At 54.5% G+C, this 26,484-nt stretch overlaps 1 protein-coding gene and 1 long non-coding RNA gene across 2 annotated transcripts; both read left to right on the top strand.

Annotated features, from left to right (window-relative positions):
- LOC101965804 (solute carrier family 22 member 1) lies at nucleotides 1-22,838 on the top strand. The gene is made up of 11 exons (XM_005321424.5): nucleotides 1-624; nucleotides 5,321-5,424; nucleotides 5,840-5,994; nucleotides 8,252-8,420; nucleotides 9,705-9,819; nucleotides 9,955-10,061; nucleotides 12,180-12,394; nucleotides 13,971-14,079; nucleotides 17,928-18,040; nucleotides 19,765-19,864; nucleotides 22,478-22,838. Exons 1-11 carry the CDS (start codon nucleotides 214-216, stop codon nucleotides 22,542-22,544), a joined length of 1,665 nt encoding a protein of 554 aa, XP_005321481.2. The 5' UTR covers nucleotides 1-213; the 3' UTR covers nucleotides 22,545-22,838.
- Nucleotides 2,052-4,972, top strand: LOC144365965 (uncharacterized). The gene is made up of 3 exons (XR_013424705.1): nucleotides 2,052-2,153; nucleotides 3,208-3,286; nucleotides 4,397-4,972. It is a non-coding gene; the product is annotated as an uncharacterized LOC144365965 (long non-coding RNA).
- Nucleotides 22,839-26,484: the final 3,646 nt, after the last annotated feature.

Genomic DNA, 26,484 nt, shown 5'->3' with positions numbered 1-26,484 from the left:
AACAGTGGCCGTTGGCCGCAGGCTTTCCACCCTTGCCCTCACACCAGCCCGGGGGTAAAAGGTCGCTGCTAGTTGGTGGCTTTCCAGATGTATCATGCCTGGGCAGAAACTGGATTTCAAACCTCTCATTTCAAAGAACTTTAAAAGAGACACTGAATGTGGCCACTGCAGACCGAGCAGGTCTGGCCAAATTGGCGAGTGTGCTGACCAGCCATGCCCACCGTGGACGATGTCCTAGAGCAGGTTGGGGAGTTTGGCTGGTACCAGAAGCGAGTCTTCCTCACACTATGCCTCACCTCGGCGGCCTTAGCCCCCATCTACCTGGGCATCGTCTTCCTGGGCTTCAGCCCCCCCCACCACTGCCGGAGCCCCGGGGTGTCTGAGCTGAGCCAGCGATGCGGCTGGAGCCCAGCGGAGGAGCTAAACTATACCGTGCCCGGCCTGGGGGCTGCGGACGAGGCCTTCCTCCGCCAGTGCATGCAGTATGAGGTGGACTGGAACCAGAGCACCCTCGGCTGCGTGGACCCCCTGGCCAGCCTGGCTGCCAACAGGAGCCACCTGCCACTTGTCCCCTGTCAGCATGGCTGGGTGTACGACACTCCTGGCTCCTCCATCGTCACTGAGGTAGGCCGGGGTTCTGTACTCAGGGTGATTGGAGACTTCAGGGACAGGAGACGTGCAGCAAGCCCATCTTGGCTCCGGTTCTCAACAGACACGAGGGCAGGGTCCTGGTCCGTGTGCGGGTCGAGGTGTCGGGCTGGGTCCTGGCCTTCTGCATTCTTTGCCACAAACTCTGGGTGTAGGAGGAGGCTGGGCCTCTGGGAGGACAGCTCGCAGACGCGCTGCATTGTTGGGGTTCACAGGGAGTCTGAGGGCTGCTCTACTCCTGCCCCCTGGCTTTTCCCAGAGCCGACAACTTCACGTCTGCGCTTCCCCATGGTTGGTATCATGAAACTCCCCCCAGCCCCAGTGGTGACAGGTGACCTAAATGACGGCCACTGAGGTGGTGTGGAGTCGCCTTGACTTTGGTTGATCCCAGACATGCTCCTCACTAGCTGAGCATCACGGGGTAAGTTTCTCAGCCTCTCTGCGTCTTCATCATTGAACTGGGATCATAAGACCTTGCCACACGGTGTTCTGGGATTCAGCTGACAACCGTGATTAAGGCATTGTGCTGTGTGCTCCTGCTTGTGTCCTGTGGGGCAGGGCAGTGGTGTCCAAGGGGCCTTGCTTGGATGACTTAATTGGTTCTTTGAGCATTTTGCTTGGAGAATTTTTTAGTAAAAAGTGGCACAATATTTTCTCCCCTTATGGACCTTCTGTGGGCACTTGGTCAACTGGAGAAGCCATAGGCCTAGTCCATTCAGAGGCTGTTAGCCATGGCCTGGCTTCGGTGAGGACATCATACACCCAGAACAGGAGGACACCCTCCCACGCCCGCCCCCACTGTCCATCGCCCCTCCAGCCTGCTCAGGGCTTCTCAGTCTCCTTCCTTCCACCCCTTTCCTCGGTGCCAACATGTTTCGGGCTCTTCCTGGTGGAAAGGCCAGTGCCCCTCCCCTGACCTGGTCAACCCTCAGCCTGCTCACCTGGGGAGAGCAGGTGCTGGGGCAACTGGTTACGTGCTGTTGAGTGGACACCGTCCCCCAGGCACCCTCCGGTAGTGGCTAAGTTGCCTGGGTCACCCTGTGGGACCCAAGCCGGGACCTGCTGTTCTCTGGGCCAAGACGCACTGTGCAGGAAAGGACTCCGTGCAGACTCTGCCCAGGCACTCGTCCGTCTGTCCGTCTGTCTCCAATGAACATGTTCTGAGCCCTCCCTCTGTCCTAGCACTGGGGGTGACCCTGCAAGGGGACAGGGGGTTGTTGTGAAGTTCCCTCATAGAGTCTGCAGTCTCAGGGAGGGTGTGGCAGAGTGAGACAGTGTCCACTAGTGACCGCCTCAGTGGGGCCTGGGAGGCACTCTGGCCCCGGAGCCTCAGGGTGATCTGACCAGCCAAGGGGAGGCGTGGGGGTGGGGAGGGTGGGGGGGCGGGTGGGGGGGCGGGCAAGGGCAGTTAGTAAATCCCAGGCCCAGGGAACAGCGTGAGCCAAGTTCAAGAGTCAGCTAACTTGTGCCACCTCGGGGAGTTACGGAGTCCTCAGGGTTACCAGGTAACATATAGGGTACCCTGTTAAATTCGATTTTCAAATAATAGAATTTTTAAAAACTTTTGAGTGGGTTCTTGCTCTGCTGCCCAAACTGGTCTCAGAGTCCTGGATTCAAGTGATCTCCTGCCTCAGGCTACCGAGGAGCTGGGGCTGCAGGCACGTGACACTGGACCTGGCTAGATAATGTCATTTTGTTGTTTAGGATAATTATATTTTGGATATTGCACAATATTTTATATTGATAACTGGGGTTGGGGATTCAGATGTTTCATGGAATGTACTTATGCTAAAAAGATGATTGCTTATCTGAAATTCAGATTTCACAGGGCACTCTGTATTTTTATTCGCTACATCTGGCAAACCTACCTTAAAGCTAAATGAAGGGGTTGGTCTTATTCAGGCAAAGGAGCGAGACAACCCTAACCAGACCCCGTGAATGGGCTGGAAGCAGGTTGGTGGTGGGATCGGAGTCTTCTGAGATAGGGAGATGCAGGAAGAGGCCAAGGAAAGAGCCCAGATGAGAAATGTCAATCCACATGGTTGTCGTGGCGACGAAATGCCCCCCCCCCCCCCCCCCCTGCCGTCAGGGTATGGAAGTTGCTGCGGGTCAGGGAGAAGGAGGGGGCTGCGGGTTCTGGCCTGAGGGGAGCAGGCAAAGGGAGTCACTGAGCCCTGGGCTGAGGACCACGTGAAGAGGCGGTGAGCAGGCTGCAGAGGACAGAAGAGGTCCGCAGAAGCGATGGGCTCTGTGTAGTGAAGAGGGCTCCGAATGAGCCCCAAAGCAAGAGCTCTGGTGAGGACTTTGAGAGTCCTGGGACTGACCAGCAGGGACAGTGAGGGCGAGCCGCTGTCAGGAGCAGTGTCCACGGTGCTGGACTGAGTCTGCGGGTGCTGGGACTCGTGCAGAAGGAAGAGCAGCGAGGGGCAGGAGGCAGAGGAGACGGGCCGTAGCTCCCATTTTAATCCTCCCCGCAGCGGCTCTCGGCTGCCCTCCCTCCTCCCTGTCCTGACCTGGAGACCATTCTTGAGGACTGACTGCAGTTATCCCTTTCTGTAGAACTAATCTTTAACCGAGGGCTGCCTTGGACGTTGGAACTGCTGGAGGAGGAAGATGAACGACCTTGTCTGAACACCAGGTTCCACTCCCTCTCCCAGGCTTGGGGCCTAGGCTCCTGGGGAAGGGATGGGATGTCCCTGGCTCTTGACTCCCCACCAGGAGGGTCTGCTCTGCCGGCCCTGGCTTCAGCCATAGCCCACCCCAGCCCAGGCGGCCACTGCTTCCCCCAGGACTGAGCACAGAGCGAGAGGGCCATTTCCCGGGCAGAGGGGGGGAGGGGGTCAGGCCGCTGCATCCCAAGCCTGCCCAGTCCTGCGGGGCCACCTGCATCCCCACTTGTGACCACGGAGAATAGGGATTTTAACAGGGACCCCGGGTGGTTCTTGGGGTGAGGCAATGGAGAACGATCCCTTGTTTCCTCTGCTGTGCTGGGAGGGCCCAGTGGATGGGCCTAGGACACCTCCTCTGGCCCTCTTTTGTGCCCACCGGCCTCTCTGTGGGGCCAGGCCTGTGTCCCCAGGGTGCACACATGAGCCTGCATGTGGTGGCACTAGGAACTGATCCCCACAGCTTGGCAGTGTCCACCCTTGCGGGCAGTGGGGTTGGAAGTGAGGCTGAAAGAGACCGGCTTCCTCCGGCCCCAGGGAGGGTCTGGCTGTGCATGAAGCCCGGGCAAGGTGGCCACCAGAGCCTGTCAGGAGGGGGACAGGGCAACTGACAGAGGCACAGACTTGCAAAGATGGAATGAAACCAAAGCAGCGGCCAGGAAGGGATGAGTGAGGCCAGGGGTCACAATCCCATGTCCCTTTCCACCCCGTGACTTCAGTGCTGTAGAGCACTGTCCCTCTTGATATGGGGGAAGTTGAAGCAGACCCTGGCAGTTGGAGCCACACCTTGGGACAGCCAGATAACCCAGGATGAGCTGTCCTCCTGTGTCCCAACGCCGGAGCCCAGGGCGCAGGGAAACCTGTAGGTCCACGGCTGAAGAATGGCAGCCTGGGAGGGCCACCTGGGAGAGGCTCCACCGGAAGGTGTGCTTCCAGTCACATTTCAAAGGAAATGAACGTTGGGACTGGTGCAGAGAATGAGTGACACTGAGCTTGTCACTCCATGGGACAGGACGGCTGATGGCAAGGCTTATGTTTGTTCCTGAAAGTCCGCATAATGCAGAGTCTTCACTCCATTGCAGAAAACACGTCGCTCACGCCGAGGAACGCGTCTGTCGATGACACGGGCCAGCTGAGTTCAGCCTGAGACTCTGAATGTCTGACCCCGGGGCAACTTTGGACGTGTGGGGAGGGATAATAAAACACTTTTAAAAATCAGACAAGGCCCTTGAGCTCACAGGGTGAGGCAGGACAGTCCACATGCCTGTTCAGACGGGGACTGGGGCTCCAAGTCGCCAGGTGACTTACTGCCAACATGCTCCGCAGTGCTGCTTGTTTGATGGAGCCATGAATCAGAAGCAAGGAAAGACAGGGACAGGAGGGACAGGAGGGCAGGAAGCCCAGCTCTTGCCTCCCGCCTCTGGTCTCCCTGGAGTCCACTCTTCTATGGCTCGTGTCATGTGGGGCCCTCTGAGTCTCCTCCTAGCTGTCAGATGTCACCCTGTGAGACTACTGTGCTGGCCGCCCCTGGATGCCACACTGTCTCACCCCTGCCTTTGTCCCCCTCAGGTGCCACTCAGTTGTGACAGAATGTCCACTGTCCCTGGTGGAATTCAACCGATTAAACACATGGAGGATCCTCAACTAACTCTGGAAAACATGTTTCTTCTGCTACATTTATTTTTGGAAAGCACGGGGCTCTATTTTTTTCTAGAGAACTGACCTGGCAGCCACGTCTCCTCTGAGGTCTACCTGTTGTTGCTCCTTTTCCAAAGTCACTTTGTCCTTTGACAGTCGACTCTGAAGGACAAAGCACAGGACCCCAGCTGCTTTAGCGCATGTCACTTGGAGGCTGTTGGAGGAGTGTGTGGATGCTCATTGTCTTGTGTCTTAGGAAACCGTGCAAGGGTCAACCTGGAGCTCTCCGAGGGGCTGGCCTTGTCTGGGGGGAGGGTGGAAGGTGTGGTCGCGGCTCACGTGCCCTTCTGTTCTGGTCCCTGGGGCAGTTTGACCTGGTGTGTGCCGACGCCTGGAAGGTGGACCTCTTTCAGTCCTGCGTGAACCTGGGCTTCTTCCTCGGGTCCCTGGGCATCGGCTACATCGCAGACAGGTGAGTGCAGGCTGCTCCTGTCGGCTTCCCCTCCGCGCCAAGAGAGGGTTGGGGCAGGGGTGGAGGACCTGGCCACCCATTGCAGAAGGTGGCAGAGATGGGACGTGGTGGCAGTTTCCAGCTGCTGTGAGGCTGCCTGGGGGAGCCATGTACAGGTCAGAGGTGGGGCAGGGGCCCAGGGAAAGGGGAGTGAGTCAAGGAGTGTCACAGCCCAGGGGTGGACGGGTCACCTTGAGAAGAGGGATGCTGGCCAGGCACACTCCTGAGGCAGGGCCCGTGGCGAGGCAGGAGTTCCACCTGAGTGCACAACTGGGAGCTGTGTGGGCGCGGCCTGCCAGGCCCAGGAGGGGTGTCCATGGGCAGGTGGGGTGACTGGCCCAGGTCCTCAGCCTCTGCCCGCCTCTTGTCTCTTCAGGTTTGGCCGTAAGCTGTGTCTCCTGGTGACCTCGCTGGTCATGGCCCTGTCTGGTGTGCTGACGGCCGTGTCCCCAGACTACACGTCCATGCTGCTCTTCCGCCTGCTGCAGGGGATGGTCAGCAAGGGCACCTGGATGTCTGGCTACACCCTGAGTAATCACCCAGGGCTGAGGTCTCCCTGGGCCCAGGGAGGGGGCGGTGGGTGGAAGGGGGCGGTGGGGGGTGCGCTCAGAGGGAAGGGGAGTCTTCAGGGCAGAGAATCGTGGTAGTTAATTGTGTGTCCTGTGCCGGGGCAGGCACGGGTAGGTGTGGCCTCCTTTTCTCCTCTGTGGCTGTGGGGGGCTGCAGGAAGCCGAGCCAGGGGTCGGGAGAGTGTTTTAGGTAATAAAGAGCCAGCAACTCCTTAAAAGAAATAGAACGCAGATGGCTTAGATGGCAGTCCAGAGCCGGGAGGAAAGGACAGAGGAGTTTTTAAAACCCCAGGAGTCAACCAGCGCGAGCAGTCTGCACAGGAGCTTTTCTTTATTCTACGAAGGGTCAGAACAGAAAACAGGAACTCCCTCCTTGGGGGAGAGCAAATAAAAGAGTCACCTGAGCCCAGGGATGGGGCCCAGCGGCCCAGGGAAGCCAAGCCACATTTCTGCTCTTTTAAGAAAAAAACAAATAGCCAGGCTGCTCCTCTAAGCCTGGTGTCCTACGGCTTGGCTTTCCGAGGGCAGTCCACCATGGCCAGGAGAAACCGTGTTCCTGCCTCGAGAACCACGAGCACTTGGTTACGTTTGGTGGTTCAGCTGACGTCCCGGGTGCTCCGCGGGCGCTGCTTGGTCATGGATAGAGGAGCAGCTGGGGTAAATCCATGCTCCAGCACCGAGCAGCTGTGTGATCTGGGGCAAGGGCCTTGATCTCTCTGTGCCTCAGAAGCTTCAAGATGGGAATATGATGGTGCCCTCTTTCCTGGGGTTGCTGTAGGAGCCGGTGCTTTGCCCTGGGTGTAGGGTAGGCTCAGACCGACGACCGCTACGCCGTCGCCTCTCCAATGGTCACTGGTGCTGCTGGGCAGGCAATGGTAGGGGCTGGGGTGCTGAGCTAGATAAGGTGTCCTCCTCCTTTGGGAGCTCATGGGAAGGCCAGGGGCAGGTGCCAAAATGGGCATTTAGCCAAGAGCCCTGGGAGACTTCTGTCCCTCAGTGGGCTTCTCCAGTTGCTCAGGACACACGCTACCTGGCTCTCCTCTTGCTTACTGGTGGCTCCTTCTCATCTCTTTTCTTGGCTCCTGATTGACATGGCAGGACCCCAAGGCAGCAGGCTGTAGTCCTCCATCCCAGACCCCCAGCTGGGCCCAGTGCCCTCCTGCCAGTGGCTCAGGCCGAACCCCTCGCAGTCAGCACCACACCCCCCTTTTCTGCTCCCACTCCTCCAGTCCACCAGTGAACCTCGCATTGGCTTCATTTCCAAAATGCACACAGAACCCTGCCCACATCGTGACCTCTGCTGGTCCACGCCACCACCGTTGCCCCATCGCCCAACAGGCCTCCCGGCTGCACCCACAGCCAGCTGTGAGCAGGGCTGCAAGGTGACCTTTGGAGACAGGCCGTGGCTTGTGGCTCTCCCACGGCGACTTTCCATTCCACTCAGTAAGAGGCAACGTTCCTGTGATGTCCCGCAGGCCCCCCAGAATCGCCTCCCCCCAGATTCAGCCCCCCTTCGCCTGTTTTCCTGATTTACCCCTGCAGCCCCAGGGTCTCCTTACAGTTCCCCTCCAGACCGTGGGCATCCTGCCACTGGACTGAGCCTCCCTGTCATCTGTGTGGCTGCCTCTCCCACCTCGTCTGTGTCTCGGCTTTAATTCCGTCCATCTGTCCCACCAGCCCTGTGTAAGAAGGCCTCCCTCCCGCCACGTTCCTGATCTGCCTTCTTCTTGCTGTTTGTTCCTCCACGGTGCAGACACATTCCAACTAGTATTTAGTATAAATATCCACCACGTGGGTTGCCTGCCACCAGAACAGGAGACCTCTCGTGCCCCAGAGCATCCTAACAGTGAGATCAGCCCCATCCCCCGGAGACACTCAGCTGTGCAAAGCTGATGGTCCCCGAGAATGTCCAGCTCAGCCTAGAGCTTCTAGGGGAAGACGTGGGAAGAGAGGCTGAGCCTGAAGCCCAGGAGAGAAACGTGGAAGGAGGAGCCCGAGAAAGGGCGGCCGGAGGGCACAGGGCAACCCGGCCCCTGGGAGTCTGGGCTGGGCCAGTTGGTGGAGGTAGGCAGAGAAGCTAGGCAAGCAGCAAATGGAGGCCACACAGAGAGGAGCTGGGAGCAGGCTGGGCCAGGCTGGGGCTTGGGAGAAGAGGCCAGTGGGAGTGGGCCTCTCAGACCTGCCTCCCCGGGGTCCAGTGGTGACATTCTTTGTTTCAGTCACAGAGTGTGTCGGCTCAGGCTACAGAAGGACAGTGGCGATCCTGTACCAGGTGGCCTTCACCGTGGGGCTGCTGGGGCTCTCTTGGCTGGCCTACGCCATTCCCCACTGGCGCTGGCTCCAGCTGGCCGTGTCCCTGCCCACCTTCTTCTTCCTGCTCTACTACTGGTAATGTGTCCCCCGCAAGTCTGCACAGCTTCCTGCGCTAAGTCCTGTCGCTGCAGGGCCACACTCAGTGGGACGGAGGGCCCCTCTGTCACACGGGCCACCTTCCAAGGGGCCATGGTGTCCTTATGGGTGAGGCGGAGCTGCTCCGGAGACTGTGCCCTGGGCCATTTCTGCCCTCAGGTTGTCCTGATGTTGCCAGATGACCCCAATGGCATTGGGAGCTGTCCTCAGACAGAGCCGGTCCAAATCCACAACCCCCAGATAGACGGGAGGGATGCCACAGTCAGACTAAAGTCCAGGAGCACAGCGCTGCTGCCCAGCCCGAGGCTTCCAATGAGCACCTTCCAGAAACACGAAGCCCAGCTGCCCGCACTGAGATGCCCTCGGTGGTCCCTGCTCATGGCTGGGTGAGGGGGCAGGTTTCCAGGTGTCGCTCCAAAGCCCGGAGGAATCTTGGAGATGATCTGCCTTCGGTGTCTAGTACAAGGAACAGGGTCATTTTACCACCAGGGCTCTGCCTCCTGCAGCCCTGTGAGGCTCCCGTGGTCTGGCATGGAGCACTCTTGGAGCTCCCCCAGACCCCCCGTCTATAAGTAACACTGGCTTTGACAAGGCTCTGACACCCCTCTACCGCAGCCACACAGTAGGTATTTGATCTTGGCTGAATTTATGAATGAATGAACGTATGAATGATTGAAAGGCTGCTCAGGGTAGGTGTCCCTGGCAAACGTGCGCACTGCGTCACTGTGAAACAGAACCAGTCCAGATGAGGTGCTGCTCTTAAGAGCTGTGAGCACCTTGTAGGGTCTGGCAGGAAAACCAGCTCCACAGACAAGCGTCATCGTGGAGGGAAGAGGAAACAGCAGAGGGAATATCTGTGCACCTTCTGCCACGGTTCTGCTGAGGGTGGACCTTACTGTGGGTGGACCTGGAGTAGACCCATCCTCTCCGGGTGAAAGCTGGCCCCAAGCATTGCTTGGTGATGGACGGAGGGGGCCTGCTCCTGGAGACATGGAGCCCTGCTCCACAGAAAGAAGACTAGTGGGGGGCTGTGGTCCTTCTCTCTGTGAATCTTAGCAGGTGACCTGAGTCTGAGTGACCCTCAGAGCTCATGCCAGGGCCACACGGGCCAGCACACAGTAGCCCCGGGCCTCGTCCACAAGCAGTTGGAGGAATCGCGGTTCCAACCTGGGGAGGGGGTGGCTCGGGCAACTGCACCCTCTCCTCAGCATTTAGTCAGGTGAGCTCTGGGGAATGCCACCTGGTGATGCGCTGTGTCCCTAGGTGTGTGCCCGAGTCGCCCCGATGGCTGCTGTCACAGAAGAGAAACACTCAAGCAATAAAGATAATGAGCCACATCGCCCGGAAGAACGGGAAGTCGCCTCCTGCTGACCTACAGGTGGACCAGGAAGGGCTCCCACTTCCCGGGGGAGTGGTGGAGCTGTGCTGGAGGTCAGGGTGGGACAGCCATCAGTGACCCCCCGGGGGCCACCCCACTCACAACTTGGGTGGCTGACGATCTTCTCCCTCCTAGATCCTCTCTCTGGAAGAGGACGGCACCGACAAGCAGAGCCCTTCCTTTATAGACCTGTTCCGCACACCCAACCTCAGGAAGCACACCTGCATCCTGATGTACATATGGTGAGGCCCTGCCCCGCTGCCCGCAGGCCGGCCTGCGGCGCTGCCCCCACTCGGGGTGCAAAAGAAAGTCCCCAGCGTGGTTCAGGTGCGGAGAGAGCAGGGCGAGAGGCCGTCTCAGAACCGCGGTCAGCCGTCAGAGAGCTCCGAGGGGCCTTCTGTCCCCGGGGGCTGGGTCATGGGGGAGGCCCGTTTGGACAGGAAGGACAGTTGCTGGGGCCGTGGAGTGGCAGAGAGGAGCCGCAGCTGCCTCAACTCCACGAAGCCTCCTCTGGGGAGCAGCGGGTCTTGACATCGTGTCGGAAGGTGGCGGGACTGATGACGTCAATCAGGAAAGCTGAGCCCTTCCGAGGGGAGACCCCTGTCTTGTCTCACATCTAGAAACCGAAGGACCCTCTTGAGGGTCTCTCTGTGCCTTCATTAGCCATTGGTTAGAACTCCGTGCCCTCCCGGCATACCCCTTGCCCACGCCAGGGTCTGCTCCCCTCTCAGTGGCTGGCATGGGAAGGGACCCAGCCTGTTGGATCGGCTCCTCCATCTGGGCGTCCCTCAGAACACAGTGATTCTGAAGTGGCTCTCTGACACAGGGTCCTCAGCGGCCAGACCCCGGGGGAAGTTCCTCTTCCCAGTAGCAGCTGCTGGCACTAACACATGAGGCTTTATTTGAAGAAGGAGTCAACCTGGTAGGGCAGTGCCTGGCGCATGGTAGACCCTCAGTAAATATTTGCTGGAAGTTGAATGAGTAACTGCTGTTCCACGGAATCCACCCAGGGTGTTAGATACTGGGCTCGCCCTGCCCTGCCCCTGCCTCACACTCACCAGCCCTGTCCCTGAGTTTGCCCTGGGGTCCTGCACCCAACCGCAGAGTGAGCCCTTGCAGAGCCCCGTGGAGCTGGCGGGTTTCCGTGGTGCCTGATTCTGCAGCCCCTCTGTGGGCAGCCTGCAGACAGGAGTGATGGCTCACTCACCTGGACTCTCAGCTTCCCCTCCACCCTGAGCACACACCTCTCAACGTGGCATCTGACGCCTCCACCCCCAATCCAGGCAAATCTCGATACTGGCTGCCGGCACGCTCTGCAGACTTCCCGATCCACTGAGAACAGAGCCAGGGTTCTTTTTCCGACCCACAAGTGAGGCTTTATGTGATCTGGCCCCTGACACCTTCTCCCACTGTCCCTCCTAGGCCCCACCTGCTTCTCTTCATTCTGCAAACTGGGAATCTGCCCACCACTTCCTGGCTGTGTTTCCTTTAGAAAGAGCCTCAGTCTCTCTGTGACTAAGTGTGCTCATCAGCAGTGGAAGCAATCACAGTATCTAGCTTGTAGGGGAATTAAAGAGATGCTCTGTGTAGAGCGCTTGGAACAGTGTGGGGTACAGATACAGCAAATGCTCAGTGAGCACAGGTTTTTTTTTGTTGTTGTTGTTATTTTAATACGTACATGCAATTCATGGGTTCTGCCTGAAGGTGGCAGCCCTGCTCATTTATCACCTGGTGTGTGGACAGGCAAAGTCCAGTTGTAGGTTCTTTTCTCTTGAGCCCCTCAGTGTGTGACAGTTTCCACTTCACTGGCCAAATGGCGCCGGGGGTGGCTCCGGTTCCCTAAACTCACTAAGCTACAGGTGTGTGCATTCTTTTTGTTTGTTTGTTTTCCTTTTGACCCTTTTGTCCAATCGGCAATGACAAGAAACAAAAGCCCCGCAAGTATCCCCTGGCTGAGGCCTTTATAAAACAAGGGGGCACGTTAATCAGGAACATGAGTTGCCATCTCAGTTTTGGGGCGCACAGGCAATTTGCATGCTGGGACAAGACCAGGATTTCTTACTGACCAAGTCTCGTTGAACAATGTAGACACAGATATGATCTAAGATGCTCTAGTTCCAGGATCCTTGACCTTGTTACCATGGTGATGACGATGGCCACAGCGAAAGCTCATAAGCATAAGGCCTCCTCTCACAACATTAAAGGACTTTGTCTTCAAGGGCCCTTCCATAGCCCTCTTTTTGCATGGCTCTAGAACATTCTATGCCAGCGACACACTCTCTCCAGTGGGTGGGGGCTGCCTCCCCGAGCTGCTGGTCCCCTGCCGAGCTTGCCTTTGACTGGGCTCTCCTGTCGCCCAGGTTCTCCTGCGCCGTGGTCTACCAGGGCCTGGTCATGCACATGGGGGCCACCAGCAGGAACATCTACCTAGACTTCTTCTTCTCCGCTCTGGTTGAACTCCCCGCGGCTTTCATCATCCTGGTCACCATTGACCGTGCTGGCCGCATCTACCCGTTAGCCTTGTCCAGTCTGGTGGCCGGGGCAGCCTGCTTGGTCATGCTGTTTATCTCGCAAGGTGAGTGGCCTGTGTTCATTGTCTTCCGGGGAACTGGGCTTTGATAAGCCCCTGGAACAAGAACAAAGGGGGTCACCTTCCTTCACCATCTTTCTTTGACAATCTAAACGGGGGTCTGACTGATACCTAATGAGCACTTTGTGTGGTTTGGTGAACCTGGACTGTGGGCACCCAGGCTGAGCGCCCTCCCCCAGCACCTCGGCTGTCCTTCCCGCACCGTCACACCAGACCCGTGCAGCCCTGCCTGCCCGCCTGCTGCCCTGGCCTCTGTGGACGCAGATCAGCCCTCCTGCTCCTGAGCGGCGCAGCCCTGTGGCAGGAAGCTGCCTTGCGGCTCCTCCATGCACATGGAGAGGAGAGAAATGTAGACCCAGGAGGAGAGAGATTCAGGCAGGGAGCAGCAGGAAAGGGGACGGGAGGAGAGGGCTCAGCCTGGAGCTCGGCTGGACTGGCATTGGGTGGCCAGCATCAGACGGGGTCCCTGTGAGCCAGGAGACGGCAACCGTGGACGCGACCCCAAGCACAGCAGGAGAGCACTGGTGGCTTTGGGTGGGAGTCGCGCAGTCTGACCTCTGACTGCTGAACATGTGGCCCAGCCAGCAGGGCAGAGTGGACACACTGTTCTCTGAGGGCAGCGATGCTGTGTGTGCCCTGGCCCCGAGCCCCGGGACAGCTCCTTCCTCTCTTGTTTTGTGGAAGCTGGGTCAGGAGGGGTCTTTCCCAAGGCCCAGCCTGGCTTCTCGGGGGCAGAGAGCAGCAGAGGCCGGGAGTGCCCCTGAGCTGTGTGTGCGGTGAGCAGCCTGCGCGCTCCTTGGGAAGCTCACGCCAACTGAGTGAAACCCACCGAGCCTTCCCTACGTCTCCAGCGTCCGGGGCCAGGGGCCAGGGTGGTGCAATCTCTGTGACCTCAGGGGACTTGTACTGAGCCAGTATCGCTCAGGGCCACTTGCACTCTGGTGTGGGGGCAATGTCGGTGACAGTGTCAGTGGTGATGAGGGATCTGTGTTCCTTCCTGGGACGCCCATTGCTGGTCACCCCCAGTGGGAATGGGGATTCCAGCAGCTGTCCGGGGCTCACTCCCTAATCCCCCTCCCTGAGACTGGCAGGAAGTGTTTAGGTTGGAAGCAACACTAGATAGAGGACTCCACCCGGGCTGAGCCTGGCGGGGGCCAACTTACCCGCTGGGATGTTCCAGGATGGCTAGCAGCAGCGCTGTTCTAGATCCACAAACCGCAGCCTTTAAATTCCGCAGTCACAGGGGGAACTTGACACGTTCCCTGTAAGACTCATAACCACCCGCGAGCTGTGCGGCTAGCATCCACCCCAGGGACGCCAACAGCTTGTCTAGGTCGGCCTGCTGACGGGAGGCCAGCGGAGCCCCCAGACTCCTTCCTGTCTCTGGGGACGAGTGGAGTCTTCCCAGAGGTGTCACCGTCAAGTCCTGAAGTCTCCGAGCTCAGCGCCCTTGTCTGAAAACGAAAGGGTCCGAGAGGATGCCCTTGTAGTCCGGCCCAGCCCTCCAGGCCTGCCCTCTGTGGCAAGAGAGTGCCACCCTGGTGTCCCTCTGTCTCTGCAGACCAGCGCTGGCTGAATATCGCGGTGGCCTGCCTGGGCCGAATGGGGATCACCATCGTGCTGCAGATGATCTGTCTGGTCAACGCGGAGCTGTACCCCACCTTCATCAGGTGAGTGCGTAAGGTGGGGGACATCATCACACCTGCCAGCCAGGCTCTCGAGGACCAGCGTTCCCAGGACGTCTCCCCGAGCGCCCCCAGGGTTGGTCAAGTTGAACATTGGGTATTGCTAAGAATGGGTGCTCAGACAGGTAGGGTTGGGCGTCAAAGAGAAGGTTCCGGGTTATGGGAGAGAATGTGAAATGTGGGCACTGGGGTCAACTAAGGGCAGGGGCACGCCAGGCCCCGTAAACAGGCGGCACAAGGACAGAGGCTTCTGGGTTGGAGGAGGGAGCGCTGGGCAAGCCGCGGGGCTGCTGCGCTGAAGTATCCCGTTAGCACTAGGCGGTGGTGTGGGTGTCAGCTGCTCTGTTACACGCTGGACTAATAGTGACAAGCCTTTCCACACCTACGATCCAGGCTACCTTGACAGTTGTTACTGAACATCCTCCTCCTCAGGTTTACACAAGAGGCTGAGGCTTGAACAGGGAGAGGGACTTCCAGGGTCACACAGCTAGAGAGTGCAGGGCCACGCCTTTCTGACCTGGACACGTGTGCTTTCTCCACTCAGACACGTTACTGCGCTCTAAACGAGGAATGTCCAAGAAATGTAGTGAAATATGAAATTGACCGTGGTCAACCTTTTAAAGTGTTCAGGCGGGTGCCGTCAGGGCACTCACATTGTGTGGTCAATCTCCACAGCTCCTTCCACCTTGCAAAAAGGTGACTCTGTACCACTAAACAGCACCCCATTCCTCCCTCTCAGCCCTGGCAGCCACCATTCTTCTTTCTGTCTCTACGATTTGGACTACTCTAAGAACTTCATCTAAGTGGAATCGTACAATATTTTTATGACTGGCTTATTTTACTTAGCATAATGTCTTTGAGACTCATCCATGTTGTAGCACATGCTCATCTCTCCTTTTTAAGGCTGAGTAATATTCCATTGTGTTCAGAACATATTTGTTCATCCATTCATCTGACCTTGGGAGCTTGGGTTGCTCTCACATTTTGGTGTGAACATCAGTGCACAGATATCTCTTGGAGACTCTACTTTCAATTCTTTTTTTTTTAAAGGAGAGAGAGAGAGAGAGAGAGAGAGAGAGAGAGAGAGAGAGAGAGAGAGAGAGAGAGAGAATCTTTTTTTGTAGATGGACACAACACAATGCCTTTATTTTTATGTGGTGCCGAGAATCGACCCAGGTCTACCACTGAGCCACAGTCCCAGCCCTCTACTCTCAATCCTTTTGGATACCTGTCTAGATGGGAAATCACTGGTCTTACGGTATAGCTAGGAGGTCCCCCAGACACCCCTGTGTTCATGAAGGTCTGAAATATCAGATTACGAGAGCTGTCACCTGAGTGGTGGGTTAGTCCAGTTGGTGAATGATTAATAACTTGAAGGGGTGACTGTACGGGGTGACTGTGGGCAGTGGGGCCTGGTGGAGGAAGGGGTCCCGCGGGCATGCCTTGGAGGGGGTGATTTTTGTCCCGGCTCTCCCTATCGGCCTCCTGGCTGCCTGCCTGAGCTCAGCAGCTTTCCTCCTCCACGCCCTTCTACCAGGGGGTGCTACCTCCTCGGGCCCAGAGCCATGGAGTCAGCCAGCCACGGACTGAAGCTCTGAAACTGTGGCCCAGTAAACCTTCCCTCCTCTCAGTTGACCTTGTCAGGTCTTTGATGAAAGCCGGCTGCGGATCCATGGTGATCTATTTTCGGGTGACCTCCGTCCTGTCTCCACGACAACTCGCCCGTTTTACGCCCCCCGTGGGGGCCCAGGGCTTCAGTTTCTCTGGTCCCACCAATGCCTGTTTCCTTTTTCTGTATAGCGGCCGCCCTGATGGGCTGAGCGGGCGACTCACCATGGTTCCACTTCTTCAGTGATCAGTGTGTGGGACATCTCTTCACCCACGTGTGGCCCGTCTGTGTGTCTTCTCTGGAGAAAAGTCTGATGCAGTGATTTCCCCTTATCAGACTGGGCCCCGGGGCCATCTTGCTGTCGTTGTTGATTGTGGCTCTTTATATATTCTGGATCTTGGGGCCTTAGCCGATGTATGATTTCCAAACATTTTCTTTCATTCTCTGGGTCGCCTTTTTATTCAGTTCATTGTGTCCTTTGATGAACAGAAGTTCTGGATCAGATGAGCTCCAGTTTCTCTCTTTTTACTTTGTTGCCTCTGCTTTTAAAAAAAGAAATTCTTTTTTTTTAAAGTCGGGCATACATAGACTCAAATTCATGCTTTCTGAAAGCAAGTTTTGATGGCAGAGATCATTAATCTTTTAAACACTGCCACGAAATACAGACTATGTCCATCCCCCCGGGTTTCTTCACAGCCCTCTGCAGTAAGTTCCCTTCTCGCTCCACCTCCAGCTCCTGGCAGCTGCTAATCTGGCTTCTGTCCCTTTAGCGTCACCTTCTCCAGACTGTTCTGCCTTGTGGCTCTTTGATGGCCGCGTAGCTGACCATGCCTGGACCTGCTCTCTTCATTCCCCTGCTCATGGCTGGACTTGGACTCCTTCCTGTTTGGGGGATCATGGTACAGCTGCTCTGAATATCGGTGCACAGGTGTTGGGATGGACTCGTTTTCACTTCTGTGGGGTAGAACTTAGGAGTGTGACGCTGGGTCGTGCGCTCGGTGGGGGTGCCCCACTCGTACTCCCGCTGGCCGCGGGTGAGACGTCCAGTTGCTCTGCGTCCTCAGGGGTGTTTGGAAAGTCGGTGTTAAGCCGCTCTGGGAGGTGGGGTGTTACTGTGGCCCTCCTTTTTCCTACTCCCTAGTAGCGCCAAGCACCTTTGCATGGAATTATTGCCGTCTGTATCTCACGGGACTTGGTTTTAAATGAAGATCATTTTAATTGTAAAAGTAGCCATTTTATTTGATGTTTTAAAAACTGCCATTATCTTAAGCTGACTTGTGTTGGAATTCAGTTTATTACCTTGAGCTTTTTTTCCTTTGCATGAATTACTCCTTTCCCATTGTGAACATGTCAGTGGCTTCTAAGAAAATTCCAGATCCCAACCTCATCTTACACCTTCACAGTCCTCTGAGTCCTTGAGTGATGACTTTGAGTTAGTCATTCTTTTCTCTGCCTGTTCCTGTATCAAAAGGCCATGTCTCAGACTCTCATTTGTATAGTGTTGCTTGGACTGAGGACAGAGAAGAAGACAAACTAAACAGAAAACCTACACTGGCAGTTCTGAGTCCAGAGTCTAAAAACTTTGGGACAAATAATTCCATTGTTATGGCCACCAGTCCCAGGGGATTGAGTCAGAATCTAATCTGTCAAAATGCTGTATTAGTCAGCTTTGTGTAACTGTAATAAAACACCTGAGATAATCAACTTAATAAGAGAAAAGGTTTATTTGGCTCACAGTTTTAGAGGTTTCAGATACAAGCCTGATCAAAAAGAAAATCTCTCCTATCCCAGAGTGTGGCCAAAAGAATATTGTCACAAAGCAGATGAAAATTGTAAACAGATATGCTACCATAAAATGCAAAATATTAATGAGTCAGTCATCTCTATAAAGTAAGAGCTTAGAGCAAATGTGCACATTCCTGGGAGGTTAGATGGCAAGACGATAGAAGACACTGAAGCCTCTCAGAGAGGTGACGCGCCCGAGAGCTGGTGCCTGGTGTGGAACTGAGAAGAGGCCGGCGGGCAGGGCCTCCACCCTGGGTGACACCCCTCTCAGTCTGACGTGTGGTCCACAGGCTCCTCCTGGTCCTCGCAGTCGCCCGAGGTGTGCTGCGTGCTGTCGGGCGGCCCCAGGAGTTGGCACTGCGCTGGGCTCTAGGATAAGAAAGACGGAATCTTGGCAAACCAAATCCCAGGATGCGATCTCTGGATTCTGTTTCCTCAGGAGCCTTGGGGTGATGGTGTGCTCCGCCCTGTGTGACGTGGGTGGGATCTTCACCCCCTTCATGGTCTTCAGGCTGATGGAGATCTGGCAAGCCCTGCCCCTTGTTCTGTTTGGTAAGACTTCATGAGCTGCGCCCCCTCCTTCGCAGCCTGCGGGGCACAGTGTGGTCCTCGATGCTCCCCGACCCTGTGAGGATGGAGACCCTCTTCAGCTGTCTCTGGGGAAAGAGAAGATGCAATTTCTAGGAAATGGCCAGAGACTGATACCCAATGGCTCCCAAATCCAGTCATTCATTCCAGGGCAAGATTCAGCGGGCCCTTGAACAGCCTCCTGCTTCCCGTGCATTCTGTGGCTAACCGCATGCATTTACTGTGAGCGCGGGAGGTCCGAGGGTGTGAACTTACCCCTTCTGCTTCTGGAGCTTAGAAATGGAGACAGGACGTGAGACAAGGGGGAATCAAAGTGCCAAGTGGGCTTTACTGCTGATAAAGTTGGGTAGTGAAAGAGGAGGGAGCTACTCCTTCTTCCCCCAGCCTTGAGCTCGGGCCCTCCAAGACCTGCTTACCCGATTGGTAGACAGCAAAACGGCTATTCTTGGGCAGAGACCTGCCATGCACAGGTGACAGCAAGGGGGAGAGGAGGGGTGGGAGGAGGAGAGGGGGAGGGAGGACAGAAGGGAGAGGGAGGGGGAGAGAAGGACAGAGGAAGGGGGAGAGAGGAGGGGAGGGAGGAACATATGTATGTTATGCTCTATACCCTACCTATCTATCTACAGATCTATAGATCTATCTATCTATCTATAGATCTATCTATCTATCTACCTATCTATAGATCTATCTATCTATCTACCTACCTACCTATCTATATATCTATCTACCATCTATCTGTCTATCTACAGATCTATCTATAGATCTCTCTATCTATAGATCTATTTCTCTATCAATCATCTATCTATCTACAGATCTATCTATAGATCTATCTATCTATAGATCTATCTATCTATCTATAGATCCATCTATAGATCTATCTATCTATAGATCTATCTCTCTATCTAAAGATCTATCTATCTATCTATCTATCTATCTATCTATCTATCTATCTGTCTGTCTGTCTATAGATCTATCTATCTCTCTATAGACCTATCTATCTATCTGTCTATAGATCCATCTATAGATCTATCTATCTACAGATCTATCTATCTATAGATCTATCTATCTACAGATATATCTATCTATAGATCTATCTATCTATCTATAGATCTGTCTATCTATCTATCCATCTATAGATCTATCTATAGACCTATCTGTCCATCTATAGATCTATCTATAGACCTATCTATCTTCTTCTATCTATCTATCTATAGATCTGTCTATCTATCTATCCATCTATAGATCTATCTATAGACCTATCTGTCCATCTATAGATCTATCTATAGACCTATCTATCTTCTTCTATCTATCTATCTATAGATTTGTCTATCTATCTATCCATCTATAGATCTATCTATAGACCTATCTGTCTATCTATCTATCTTCTATCACAACCGTCAACATCGAGTCTCACATTCTTCTTGAGGCACGCGGCCCGACATCCCTGCTAACCCTTGACATCAGTTACTATGAAGCTCCCCTCTTTTGTGGAGGTACACAGGCACCTTTCCTTTCCTTCCTCTGGCCTTGCCCCGGCTACCCCATTGTTTTCTTTCCTGAATGTCCCTGACGAGGTCTTGACAGTAAGCCGGGTCTCTCCCCCCCACGTCTCTGTGGTGGCTGTGACCCTTTCTGGAGGTGGAGGTACCTGTGCTCTAACCCTCCTCTTGCCATCTGTCTCATTGAAGGGGTGTTGGGCCTGTCGGCCGGAGGCGTGACGCTGCTTCTTCCCGAGACCAAGGGCGTTGCTTTGCCTGAGACCATCCAAGACGCCGAGAACCTCCAGAGGTGAAGTCCGGGGTGCTGGGGTGGGAGATGTTAGCCCTGTCCTCTAGAAGGGTCACGGTATCGCTCCACACACTCTCTTTCTTCCATCTTTTCTTTAAAATTTATTTTTTATTAGCTCTAATCAGTTACACACGACAGCAGAAAGCTTTTTGATTTGCTGTGCACAGACGGAGCACAACTAACTCTTCATTTCTCTGGTTGTACACCATGTAGAGTCGCAACACATGTGTACAGTCAGACATGGACCGAGGGTGATGATGTCTGTCTCATTCCACTGTCTTTCCTACCTCCATGCCCTCTCCCCTTCCCGCCCTCCCCTTGGCCGGATCAAATTCCTCCATTCTCCCCACCCCCACCCCCATTATGGATCAGCATCCACTTGTCAGAGAGAACTTTTGGCTTTTGGATTTGGGGATTAGCTTAATACACTTAGCCTGATATTCATCCATTCACCTGCAAATGCCATGATTTTATTCTCTTTCAATGCCGAGCAATGTTCCATTCTGAAAATATACCACAGTTTCTTTATCCATTCACCTATTGAAGGGGATCTAAGTTGCTTCCACAGTTTAGCTATTATGAATCTAGCTGCTATGAACATTGAGGTGGCTTTGTTACTAATGCTGTTTTTAAGTCCTTTGAATATAGACAGAGGAGTGAGATAGCTGGGTCAAATGGTGGTTCCATCCCTAGTTTTCTTTCTTTCTTTTTTAAAAAAAATTCTTTTTTTAGTTGTAGATGGACACAATGCCTTTATTTTATGTATTTATTTTTATGTGGTGCTGAGGATCGAACCCAGGGCCTCACATGTCCTAGGTAAGTGCTCTACCACTGAGCCACAACCCCAGCACCAGGATCAGATTCTTTAGTGATTTTTCTTTTTTTTTTCATTAGTTGCTCAAGACAATACAATGATCTTGACATATCCTACATTTGACTCATATAGGGTGTGAATTCTCATACAAAAAATGGCTTGAAGTCTTGGTTCTTGTAATGGACTGTGCTTTCATAGAGTTTCAGATTCTACTCTTAAAGCTCTTTAAAAAAGGGAATAAAGAAAGAAAGAAAAGAAGGAAGGAGAGAAGGAAAAGAAAGCAAAAGTCCCCAGTGAAGGCGTCAATCTCTCAGGCCCATTTCCAGGCTCAGTTCCAAGGATTTTGTAGCCAGACACGGGTCCCTGTGCAGTAGAGAGTGGTCCCTGGAGTCATAAGGACCTGGGCCTAACATGGTCGTGAGACTCTGGGAATGTCACTGAGCCCTCCAGGCCTGAATTTCCTTCCCTGTAATATACCACATGGTCCGTCCCTAACTTAGAGGGCTGCCGTGGAAATTCAGCAGCTGAGGTCCGTGACTGTGACTGATCTATTGCCTTATCTTACTGGATGTTCAATACATCTCAGATTCTCTCCACTTCTCTTGCAAATTGTATGATTTCTTGAATGATTCTCAAAACTTTGGATGTAGAAGAATCACAAGGGAAGTTGCAAACATGCAGATTCCCTGGTCTTGGCTTAGGTAATGAAAGTGGGCCCCTGGCAGCTGTTTGAATAAGCTCTGCCGGTGATGCCCGCCGACAGGTGCTCTCTGAACGACTCACGCTTCCTCCAGTGGCTGATGATGCCCTCTGGGGTCCAGTGGTAGGAATGTTGTATTGTCGGGTCTACTTTATTGCTTTCTATCTTGTTGACAGGCCCCTGGTCCTCTCCTAGGTGCTGTGTTCAATACTCACTCCATTGCCATGGTCACACCTGCCCTCCTGGGAGGCCAGGTGCTCTGGCCCGAGCCCCCAGCCACACCTCCTCTGCTCTCCACAGTGCTCTTCCCGTTTCATAATATCCCATTTCATTGTCTTCTCCTCTATATAACTCCATACGCAGTTCCAATCCATCGACGGAGTGATCACTTCTGTGACTCCTATGGCCCTGCTTTGGGGAGACATCAGGGATGAGTGCAGTGGTGGCCCTAACTGACCTTTGTGGAGTGCTACTGCCTGCCCGGCTCAGTGGAAGCACTTGGTGCGTCCTCCCAAGCCCTGCTCAGCGCCTGCTGTTTTTGCAGACTTCTTCTACAGATGAAGGATTAATGACAGGCCCCCCTAAGCCTCCAGATTCAAGATGGAGTGTTGACTATTAGGTGCCTGTGGTAGGCAGCAGCTCCATGGGCGTCCACCCCAGGGGGCTGCCAAACTCCCCTGAACGGGCAGGTGAATCCCGCAGGCCTGGGCATCCGTTGCTGTGACTCAGTTCTGTCCCCATAGCAGAAAGCAGCCTGGACCACACCTACCTACGTGGGTGAGTCTGGCTTCTAATCCAGGTTTACCTACGGACGTGGAAATTTGAATTTCATTTACAAGGTGCCACAAAATATTTTCATTTTGATGTTTCCCACCAATTTAAACATAATAATAAGAAGAAACCTCCACTCACAAACCTGACACAGGCAGGCCACAAGCCAGACGTGGCCTTGGCTCCTGGTCAACCCATTCTCCTCGTTGCTTGCTCTCCTGGGTCTCTCTGTATGTCTGAGATACTCTGCACACAGCTTTGCAACCCTAATGGAGATGTTGACTGCTTCTTTATTTTGACTTTTAATTTTCATTTCTGGTTGCCACAGGAAAGCGAAGCCCAAAGAAAACACCGTTTACCTTCAGGTCCAAACGTCGGACCTCAAGGGCACCTGAGAGGAGCTGGCTCTGAGAAGAAAAGGCAGGCGTGTCTCAAAGGTCTCGACGTCTCTGTATCTTCCCCTCAGACTTGCTGCCCCCAAATTAATACCAATCCTACAGAATGGTCTGAGTGGGCTCTGCCATACTTTGTCTTGCTTTTTCAACCCCTGTGAAGCCCTGGTTACCTTTTACCTATTTATCCATTTCTAGTGAGAACTGCTGGTTCGGTGGGAATCAAGCACTTAATCACCTAAAGTATTTGAAGATCCAAGAGAATTTAAATATTGCTATTAAAAGACCTCTGTAGCATTTTTTTTCCTAGAATAACTATTGCTTTATTCACACTCTGGAAGAAAATGCCTTGGCATTTGTGGGTTTCCATGTGGGCAAGAGCATTTCAGTGTAGATGATTTGGCTGGAGCTGGTTTTTAAACATGGCGGCTCTTCCAGCAAACTGTATCCCAGTTATGCTTAAATATGTGTGATGGAGGAAAACATGATCGTCTTGTGGAGTCCAGAAGCACCAATACCACATAAGGGAGATGTTTCTGTCTCCTGTATTCCAGGAACACGTGCCTGGAAGGCACTCTAGGGTTGGGTTCTTGTTGGTGATTCTTGAAGGTGAACCAAATTGCCTCTGTGAGACAGCTCGTGAACACACCCAAAAGAGCTCACTTTGCCACGGGTTTTGTGCTCCTCGATGCTGTGCAGTGAGTGATCTTGGACTGGAGGACACAAAAACTTCCATTTAAATTTTATTTACCTGTGAGACAACCCAAAAGACAACGTATAAGCCAGTCCCCAGGAAAGTTCCTACTGGGACTGAAGAAATGCCTGATCCAGCTAAGCCATGGCCACAGGCCGCAGGCCGAGAGACCAGGGGAACTGGACCAAGCGTGAGCACGCTGGCCGGCTATTGAGGATGGACAGGGCTGAGCCATAGCTCAGTGGTGGAGCACTTGCCCGGTGTGGGTGAGCCCTGGGTCCTGTCCTCAGTGCAGGGGAAAAGTATGTGGGATAGCGGGGAGAATGGACATTGCTTCTTGGAAATCTACAGCTTTGCCCTTGGCCAAAAGAGGCCCGTCTTCCTAGTTTTGGGTGAAGAGAACGTACAGATGACAGTGCTTCATCCCAGCCTCCCTCCAGCAAGGCCTCGCTGACTCTCATGATGACGTGCTTCACTGTCACAAGTGTGTAAACTGTAGCCTTCTCATCATACTTTTCAAATGTGTATTCCAAGCATCCGTCTAATGTGTCTTGGAACCAGGAAGGCTCTACACACAGAAGTGTCATCATTGAATCGCCCCCAGCCTGACTTCCTGCTGCGCTGTCCACCTGTGGGGCTGTCCAGGGCATGGGCTGTTCTTGGAGATGAGGCCCAGCAGAGCCGACTTGCAGGGCAGGCAGCTGGGGCACGGCCCGGTTTGTCGGAAGAGTGGAGTGTGTCTGCGGAGGTCACTTCCTCCCGGTGTCTCTGTCCATGCTCTCTGGGGTGTGCGGGGACAGAGGGGGATTCCAGGGACCGACTTGAGCACAGAGAGGGCATTGGGGACCCGCCTCTCCCCGCCTTCTCACCGTCACTGCCCTCCGGCCAAAGTCGACCTAGATAGAGGTGGGTGGAAGAGGGGTCATCTGGAGGCCCAAAAGTGTTGGTCAGGGGGACGGATGGCGTGGAACACTCGGAGAGCCTGGCTCTGTGACTCAGGCACCAGGAGACATCAAAAGCTCCTGGTAAGCGTGTACCCAACACGCCTGGGCTCCTCACCCCGTCTCCAAGAAGCCCATCTACAGCAGCGCGGCAAACTGTGTGGGGGGGACCTCACAGTCACTGAGGGGCCCAGAGGGCAGCCAAGGTCACAGTCACTGAGGGGCCCAGAGGACAGCCAGGGAGGGGGGTGACAAGCACCAGGAGCAGACAACCACCTCTAAACGTGGGGGGAAGGAGTGCAGGGTCCACTGTCCCTTCCCTGGTCCTCCCCAGACCTGTCTGGAGCTCAGCCTTCAGCGGTTTCTCTGTGGGCCTCGAAGGCTCCCCACTGTGGTGGACGGAGTCAAGCCCACGTTGGTCACCAAGCCACAGGTTTGTAGACCACCGGCCAGCTGAGGGCAGAACAGGGCCTCAGCAGGAGCCTGGAGGTCCGGGACGCATACACGTCTTAATGCCGGGGGGTGGTGGCCCACGGAGGAAGCCGTCCTCCCAGCCTTGTCCTGCGGACCTAGGTAGAGATCAGACTCAGTCATGGGCCTCAAATCTAGGTCTCCTGGACCAGAACACAGGAGAAATGTGAGTTTGGAAACAAAACAGGAAGGAGGGGGCAGGAACTGCTCCAAGAGTGAGTTCTCAGCTCCCAGCATTCCCGACCGTGTCCCCTGCCCAGGCGTGGGCACTGAGGAGGACAGACGGGGTCTAAGTCACCTGGGAGGTGTTCAGAGATTCCATCCTGAGCCCTGGCGTCTGGGCGCCCTGTGCTGGCTGGCGAAGGTGCTCTTCAGCCTGGAAGGGAGGCGCCTGTCCTAGTTTAGGCTCATGTCTGAGAATTAAGTTTTTTAACTTTCCGAGCCATCCTTAAAGGGACGAGCGTGTACTTTTGAGCTACCTACACATCCACACATGCCACAGACCAGACGCAGCCACATGCTGGTGGTGTCAGGGCTCAGAAAAGAGTGCCCCAAAGCATAGTGTTTTCTTTGTTTTTTGATTTAAAGAAAAACCAAGTTCTCTCTGACCTTCTCCTGCCTTTCTGCCTCTCAGCCCTTCTCCCCTTGATGTTGCCGTGGAGGGCCACATCACGAACCCCTCCCCGGAATCCCATCGACAGAGAAGGTAACTGGAATCACAGGAAAGGAGACTTGAGCTCAGCCCCTACCTCCCTCTCTGAGGGTTCCCCCCGGGGACTGTCGGCCCAACAAGACAGCCTTGGTTCCCTGGGTATCCTCCCCACCTTCCATGTCCAGTCATTTCCCCCTGAAACCCAACCCCGATTCTGTTCCTTTGCTTAGGGCACTGTAAAACTCGGACCATCTGGCTCTTCTTCAAGTCCTCCTTGTGAGGCTCCCGTGAGTGTGCATGTGGCGACGTCGTAGCCTTTCCGCCGGTTAATCTGTCCACTGCCAGTTAATTCCAGAGACTCACATTATCAGACCTCTGGAAAGAGAACGATATCACTCCCTTCACTGTTGATGCAGGTACTGAATTAACCCCACACTCCTCCTGAGAGGGCAAAGCCCGCTTTCTCGACTCACCTCACAGTTTAATTAAAATAAATCCGAGACTCTGGTTGCCGGGGAGTGGAGAAATGGCAAGATAACAACCAAAAACCATAACCGTGCAGATTCACTCAGAACAGGGGGCCGTCCTCAGCACCGTACTCCACCCCCTGGTGATGTTGGTAGCATGACCTAATTGGAAAGAAAAGGCACCTGGGGTGCAGAGCCCCGTGGCTCACCCCGTGTCACCAGGTAGTAAGCAGGAGACTGTGTGCCCTCCAAGTCCATCTTTAGCCAAGAAGCTGTGCCTCCTCCTGAGGTCCAAGCAAGCAGCCTATGAGCAATAGCCAAAAAACAAGTCCTAACCCAAGCACTCTTCCCCCGGGAACCCCGAAAGCCCTCCCCGGGCTGGCCCGAGCGGGAGGTTCTGCGGCGCCTGCTGCGGGTGATCTTGAGAGGCCTGTTCTCTTCAGAGCGGTCATCAGGCGGCTCTCTGAAACTGGGGCTGTGCGGAGTTCTCCACGATTATTCTTAAATGGCAGTTTTTTGTTTCCTACTTCTTTTTATAAAGTTAAAAATTCCAAGAAACATACAAAAAAAGAAAAAGTCATTTCAAATCTCAGCACCTAGGAAGGTCCTACAGGAGAATGAGAGTTGCCGCACTGCCCACAGCCTGGCCCCCATGGAGTCGCATGGACAGTGCGGGAGCTGCCCCTTCCTCTGTCCAGGTGGAGCACATGCATGGAGA

Source organism: Ictidomys tridecemlineatus, chromosome 8 (assembly GCF_052094955.1).
Source record: "Ictidomys tridecemlineatus isolate mIctTri1 chromosome 8, mIctTri1.hap1, whole genome shotgun sequence".
NCBI classification, from domain to species: Eukaryota; Metazoa; Chordata; class Mammalia; order Rodentia; family Sciuridae; genus Ictidomys; species Ictidomys tridecemlineatus.
Note: the sequence above shows the minus strand (reverse complement) of the source record. Positions and strands in the feature narration are given on the sequence as shown.

Bases quoted from the DNA above. Each gene is read 5' to 3' on its own strand.
- LOC101965804 (XM_005321424.5), top strand. From the start codon at position 214: ATGCCCACCGTGGACGATGTCCTAGAGCAGGTTGGGGAGTTTGGCTGG. The intron at 10,062-12,179 runs GTGAGGCCCTGC...CCTGTCGCCCAG, and splicing joins TGCATCCTGATGTACATATG to GTTCTCCTGCGCCGTGGTCT. The intron at 12,395-13,970 runs GTGAGTGGCCTG...CTGTCTCTGCAG, and splicing joins CATGCTGTTTATCTCGCAAG to ACCAGCGCTGGCTGAATATC.